Here is a 7026-nt window from a genome sequence, read left to right on the forward strand (position 1 = left end):
GACAGTTTCTTCCCATAATATAGTAATTCTTACCTCTTAGAATTGAATAACATCTCTTCAGGATTTGATGTCAGTTACAAAAACAGGTAACTTCAAAATATGATGACAACATACAAAAGTAGCAAAAAAAAATGTAGTCTTCGTGAGTTTATGCTGCAATTTGTGGACGACTAGCCTCGAACCTAAGGTAGGTGGTTTTCCAAAACATCTACCACTGGAAGCCATTGCAGACAGGAGACTCTCAACCAAATTGAAAGAGAACAGGCTCAACCAAAAAGAAAACTGTCAACAACTTATCTCAAAGATGAGATGCAACGTTTAACTTCACAGTTCTTGGAATCCCAAGGAATTTAAAAAGTCAATGTCTTGTAGCCCACTGTCCCAAGCTGTACCTATAAATGCTAGGATGCCAGGTGCAGGACACAGGTATGTCAGAAACAGTACAAATTCTAATGATTCCATGTTTTCTAGAACTCCAGTAAGATGCAGTTCTGCAGAGGTCTTCTTACTTTCTGTCCCTTCATACTACCCCTAGCAAGTCACTTGCAGAGGAGAAAGTACAATATTGTAATAAAGGATTAGCAAACCATCCTGCATCCCAGCATCCCCTACTACTGTACACTGGACTTCTTGTAGAGTTTGAAAGTCCTTCAGCAACTGACCACTGCAAGTGATATCTACCCGATAAGCTTTAGCAAGGCCCATTTTTCTTTTGAGAAATTTTTCTATATGTCCAGTGGTGGCATTTGTTAAGACTCGAATAAACTTTATTTTCAGTGGTTTAAAATGCTCAGTGTCTGCATTAGTGCCCATAAACTCTAGCATTAAAGAAATACTAGGTTCATGTGAACTAAATAGACTATTCCACAAGTTCCTCAGTGTTCCCTTAGATTGAAGGGCCTGGCTGTGGAACACCATCAGGTTTTGGTATTGCTGGACAATTTTCTTTATAAAATTCTTGCCTTTGCTTTTTTTCTTTTTCCTCTAAACCTGCCACTAATTTGTACACTATGTTTTGCAATTGTGGATCAGACCTCAGGTGATTATGAGGTTTGGCCTCGTGCACTACAATGTTGCATTTTGGACACCTATAACTATGTTCAAAATGTTTTATGATGCAGCTTTTACAGAAGGTATGAAGACATTCTGTAATGGTTGTTGCATCTATTAAATAACCTTTGCAAACAGAACAGGAGATGTGCGGATTCAGCTCCGAGAGAGGAATGAGACGCTCCTCCCGATTGTCCCCTTCCCACTCCAGGTTACGAAACCTGGATCCTGAACGGTATTGAGTCCTTGTCTTGCTCTGGGCAGACCGGCCCTGCCTGGCAACTGAATGCACTGTGGCAATGGCAGCAGGCGAGGCCTGAACTGGCGGTGACAAGGCCGTTGCTCCTTCCACTCTGACAGCATCCAGGCTGCCCTCTGGAACCACTAGGTCACCTTCCATGGCTGATTGGGCAGAGCACAAATCTGTGGAGGAGAGACAAACGAGGAAGCAAAACCACACGGGCAGGCGAGACCTAGACGAGGTGAGACCAAGACGCGAGGCTGAGATGCGAGGTGACAAGACCGAGACAAAAGTGAGACCAAGACGAGACGACCTAGACCGAGACGAGGCAAGCTGATGTTGACACGAGGCTAGACCGAGAGGCGGTGAGACTAAGAGGCGGTGAGACCCGAGAGGAGGAAAACTGACCTTGACGCGAGGCTAGACCGTGGGGCCAGATGAGACCTCCAGGCGAAGAGCGTGAGACTCGATGATTCTGGAGGCTGAGCACAAAGCCATGTAAAACAGAGCAGAGTGGCAACAGGAGGGCGACGATGTCCGGTCCGCTAGACCGGAAGGGCAGAAAGCAAGCAAGCTGAACACGGAGACTAACCTGCAAGCCACTAGGCAAAGGAAGGAAAAGAAGCCAAGCACGGAGTGGGCGAGGCAATGTAGGGAGCCAATGAGAAAGGTCTGCAGGGTAGGGAAAATGTTGCCTAAGCCAATCACAAGTTGCAATGCTCAGGACCCTCAGCTTTCAAAAGGCTTCTTGATTCACATAGGGGAGGAGTATGTGTCTATGGGGCAGGCGGGCGAGTGGGGGAAAGGGTGGGACGGGACGGACACGGGACACGGACAGGGAGGAGTGAAGGGATGGGAAGCTGTGGATCGGATGTATTGTATGAGAGAAGAATAAATAAAAAAATAAAATAAGGCTGGGCGGTGGTGGCGCACGCCTTTAATCCCAGCACTCGGGAGGCAGAGGCCAGCCTGGGCTACAGAGTGAGTTCCAGGAAAGGCACACAGCTACAGAGAAACCCTGTCTTGAAAAACCAAAAAATAAAATAAAATACCACTAAAATCGCATTTCAGCTTGAGGTTCTGTTTGCCTCAATTTACGTGCACAAGGCGAAACTGAATCTCATGTGATATTGCATTAGGAATAATAATAATTTCCGGGCTGGAGAGATGGCTCAGTGGTTAAGAGCACTGGATATGCTTCCAGAGGACCCGGGTTAAATTCCAGCACCCATACAACAGCTCAAAACTATTACTCCAGTTCCAGGACCTTAACACCAACATACATTTAAAAACTAGATAAATCTAAAAAGTAGATAAATCTTGCTGGGTGATGTGGCGCTCACCTTTTTAAAAGATTTTTTAAATTTTTTATTAAAGATTTATTTGTTTGTTTGTTTGTTTATTATGTATACATAAGACGGTGCCAGATCTCATTACAGATGGTTGTGAACCACTATGTGGTTGCTGGGAATTGAACTCAGGGCCTCTGTAAGAGCAGTCGGTATTCTTCACCTCTGAGACATCTCTCCAGCTCTAGGTGTTTTGTTTGTTTCTTTGTTTGTTTTTTGTTTTGTTTTGTTTTGTTTTTGGTTTTGTTTTTGTTTTTTTTTGTTTTTGGTTTTGGTTTTTTTTTTTTGGTTTTTGGTTTTTTGATACAGGATTTCTTTGTGTAGCTTTGCGCCTTTCCTGGATGTTGCTCTGTAGACCAGGCCGGCCTCGAAATTCATCAAAGATCCGCCTGCCTCTGCCTTCTGAGTGCTAGGCTTAAAGGCGTGCGCCACCACCGCCTGGCAGTTTTTTGTTTGTGTTTTGTTTTTTTTTTTTTTTTTTTTTTTTAAAACAAGGTTTCTCTGTGTAGTATAGTTTTGGTGCCTGTCTTGGAACTCACTCTGTAACCCAGGCTGGCCAGGCATGTGCCATCACTGCCCCAGTGCTCACCTTTAATCATAGCATTTGGGAGGCAGAGGCAGGTAGATCTTCGTGAGTTCAAGGCGGAGGCAGGCCTGGTCACAATGTGAGTTCCAGGACAGCCAGAGCTGTTACATAGAGAGACCCTATCTTGAACATCCCCTCAAAAAAACAAAATAAATAAATAAATCTTTAAAACAAGCAAAAAAGAAAGAAAGAAAGAAAGATTTCTGTTTGAACATTGAACACCAAATATGTGCTCATCTGGTGAATCACATTTATCCAATCACATTTATTTTTGTTAGGAAGTATGATATTCCTGTTTTGAAACTTGTAAATTTACTTATTTTGAAGAATGATATATTAGCACAGTATGGAAATCTAATTGCTATTTGAGGACCTCCTACATAAGCCTTTTCTTTTCTTTCTTTCTTTCTTTTTTTTTTTTGGTTTTTCGAGACAAGTTTTCCAGTGTAGCTTTGTACCTTTCCTAGATCTTGCTCTGTAGACCAGGCTGGCCTCGAACTCACAGAGATTGGCCTGGCTCTGCCTCCTGAGTGCTGGGATTAGAGGAGTGTGCCACCACTGCCCGTCTTAAGTTTATTTTTTCATATCATGGAAAATAAGGACCCTGCCTCACTCTTTTGTCGGTGCACATGCAACTTAGCCAAAAACCTTCGTGTTTGAAAAGAGTATTCTTTTCCCATTAATTTGTCGTGGCACTCTAGTTAAAAAAAAAAAAAATCACCTGACCACTCATATGAGGGTTTATTTCTGGGTTGTTCATGCTAGCTATACTAACTACTTTTAGTGGTTCCCACTGTATCAAGTTGAGTGTACAATTGCTGAACATTTCAGTTTAATTTTTCCTTCTTTGTGTAATTACACCTAGACCAAATACAGAATATATAAGAGCAAAGAGGTACTGTGCACTGGCTACAGCTGATCAGAGGTTTTCCTTCACCTTACTCAGAAACCAGAGCTTCACCAACTTCTTGCTCAAATCACACTACAAATACCCACTCTCAGCCTGGCCGTGGTGGCACATGCATTTAATCCTAGCACTGTGAGGAGTGGGAGTGGGCAGAGGCAGGCCGAACTCTGTGAGTTCAAGGCCAGCCTGGTCCACAGAGTGAGTTCCAGGACAGCCAGAACTGTTACACAGTGAAACTCTGTCTTGGGAAAAACAAAAACAACTATCTCTTCCCCCCCCCACCCCTCTCTCTCTCTGTGTGTGTGTGTGTGTGTGTGTGTGTGTGTGTGTGTGTGTGTGTGTGTGTGTGTGTTTGTGTTTCCACACTGCAGGTGGAGGTGGATTCCAGGACATTCTACAAATTAGGGGGGGCTCTGGGACTGAACTGCATCCCAGCCCTCATTTCTTTACTAAATCTAATATTTAATTTCTTGATGCATATACTTAAGCACTGTTTTCTGTCAAAAGTTTCTGGCTTTCCGTGTGAAAAGGTCCTGCCGACATTTCTAAAGAGCAAACCTCAAAACCTTCATGTGGCACTTCCTCAAGGACAAGAATCATCGCCATCTGACCAGCATTCCTTGATACTGTCTTCTGTCTCTAACTTGTCCCTTGTGCCCTCTTGCTGTCAAATTTGATGGAAATTGCTGAGGGCGATCCTTCATGCACCCAGAGTATACAGCTTGACCTCAGATAATAGTGATCCCAACTTGTAGACATTCTCCACATTGTCCTGTAGATACACAGGGTCGGGCCCATCCACATTGGCTGGCCTCTAGTCATCAGGGCAGCTGTTTGGCCATCCCTCCAAGCTCCTTTCAGTGTCTGCAGAAAGTTGCTAAGGAGTGGGGTACATCTCTGTCACAGCTTCAAGATGGACAGACCTGGCACCCACCAGGGCATCCAAGTTCCTGTCACCCACAAGGGATGAACTTTGCCAGGTGCTTCTGCTGTGCTGCACAGAGGACAGGACTTCCCTCCTGTGCCATTGCCTCTGTGTGAGCTGTCTGGGGACAGCCTAGTCCAGGGAGGAGCTTCTCTCAGTGTTTGGCTCCTGTGTGTTTCTGTGGCTCCTCAGAAGCTAGAGCACTGCTGGTCTATGCTGCTCTGAAACAGGCTTCACCCTGTAGCTCAGGCTGAACTTGGACTGGACATCCTCTTACCTCAGGTGCCAGAGTACCTGGATTACAGGCATCCCACTATGCTGAATTCTAGCTCTGGGTGTGGGGAACTGTCTTTTCTTGTTTGTTTTCTGTTTTTTGTTTGTTTGTTTTTTGTTTTTTGTTTTTTTTGAGACAGGGTTTCTCTGTGAAGCTTTGCGCCTTTTCTGGATCTTGCTCTGTACACCAGGCTGGCCTGGAACTCACAAAGATCCACCTGCCTCTGCCTCCGGAGTGCTGGGATTAAAGGCCTGCACCACCGCCACCAGGCTGAACTGAACTGTGGTTTTTTAGCAAGGTCTCAAACGCCTTTTGTACTTTTCATCCATGGGCTCTGGAAAGCCCCGGGTGTGCACCTCGGTGTAGTTGGAACTGCTTGTGCCTTTGCTCAAGTTCCACTTCCTGCTCCTTCCTACCCTGGTGGCTGTGCCTGTGAGGAGCTGGTGAAAGCTTTCATCAGCTCTTCCTTGTGGAGGCTTCCCCTTTAAGGGAGGCAGGAAGCTGTTGTGCTGAGTGCTGCAGTGGCTGGGTGCTGCAGTGGCTGGCTGCAGGGTCTCCTAACAGCCCTTAGGGCCTGGTTCGCCTGCCTGAGTTGTGCTCCAGCACTAGGCAGCAGGGGTTGGAGTGTCAGTGCACAGGCCGGTAGGCCCACGGCCCTCCCCTCCCCCACCCCTGCCCCACTTTTCTTTTTCTCCCCTCTGGGCAGGGATTTGGCAAAGGCCTCATTATGCCTGCTACTGGCCCCGCCACCTGGCCAGAGTGCCAAGAGTCTACAATTTTTTTTCTTTTCAGGTACTGCAAACATGCCTAACTTTTGAAAAGCCACATGGTGACTCACAACCATCTGTAAAGAGATCTGGTGCCCTGTTCTGTATATGTAATAAATAAATAAATAAATCTTAAAAAAAAAAAAAAAAAAAAAAAGCCCATCTTGCGCTTCCCCGGACCACATCCACACAGTGATATAATCAAGATTATTGGATTGGTGCAGTGTTCTGAAGTCAGGAACTGCAGGCTAGGACATCTGCTGGATGGAAACGCTGCATCCCACTAGGTGGGGTGGGGGGAGGGGCTGTCAGCCCAGAAACCCAGGTGTGGAAGCTGGACAATCAGGAGATGAAGGACAGTGGGGCTACCTAGGGAGGTAGAGGCCAGCCTGAGCTGCACCAGACCCTCTTGTCAACCAGAAGAAACACCACAAAGAAAATGCTGAGTTTTCTTGCACTGTCTGGTCTATGCACAGCGTTTTGGAAATGGCGTTTTTGGAAAGTGAAAGGATGCTCTTTGGTACCCATTCTCCTTCATCTTTCTCTCAGTTAGAGGAGAAGCTGTGAGCCAGGCTTCTTCCTTTCTTAGTTGGCCGCCCTGCTGAAGCAGGTGCTATTCCTATGCCGAGGGGTAGACACTGAAATCTGAGACAAGCAGCTTTTGTATCCAGAGCCTCTCTCTGAGGCAGCTGCAAGCGTTTGTGTGAGTGCCACACACACTCCTTTGCACATTTCAGTTTGTAATTCCGGGCCTGGTGCAGCTAAATGCATGTGCAACTGAATGACCTAAGTCCTTCCCTACTGCAACCTCTTCCTGTCTGCATGCCAGTGGCTCATTTTCTAACGTCATACTCATAAAATACCTGTGACTGTGATGTTTGCACTTAAACACGAGTGCCACAGCGGCACTTACTAAGTGTAAGCCCT

General features: G+C 45.9%; 1 protein-coding gene across 1 annotated transcript; it reads right to left on the reverse strand.

Moving 5' to 3' along the window:
- Positions 1-531: 531 nt before the first annotated feature.
- Positions 532-1450, reverse strand: LOC118574738 (polycomb group RING finger protein 6-like). Its single transcript, XM_036175643.1, has 2 exons — positions 1035-1450; positions 532-835 (listed from the first exon to the last, which is right to left on the reverse strand). The coding sequence occupies exons 1-2, from the start codon at positions 1448-1450 to the stop codon at positions 532-534; spliced, it is 720 nt and encodes a 239-aa protein (XP_036031536.1).
- Between the last annotated feature and the right edge of the window lie 5576 nt (positions 1451-7026).

Source organism: Onychomys torridus, chromosome X (genome assembly GCF_903995425.1).
Source record: "Onychomys torridus chromosome X, mOncTor1.1, whole genome shotgun sequence".
Lineage (NCBI taxonomy): Eukaryota > Metazoa > Chordata > Mammalia > Rodentia > Cricetidae > Onychomys > Onychomys torridus.

Coding starts and splice junctions, on each gene's coding strand:
- LOC118574738 (XM_036175643.1), bottom strand. CDS start 1,450: ATGGAAGGTGACCTAGTGGTTCCAGAGGGCAGCCTGGATGCTGTCAGA. Junction 836..1,034: donor AAACCTCATAATCACCTGAG/GTCTGATCCACA, acceptor ACATGAACCTAG/TATTTCTTTAATGCTAGAGT.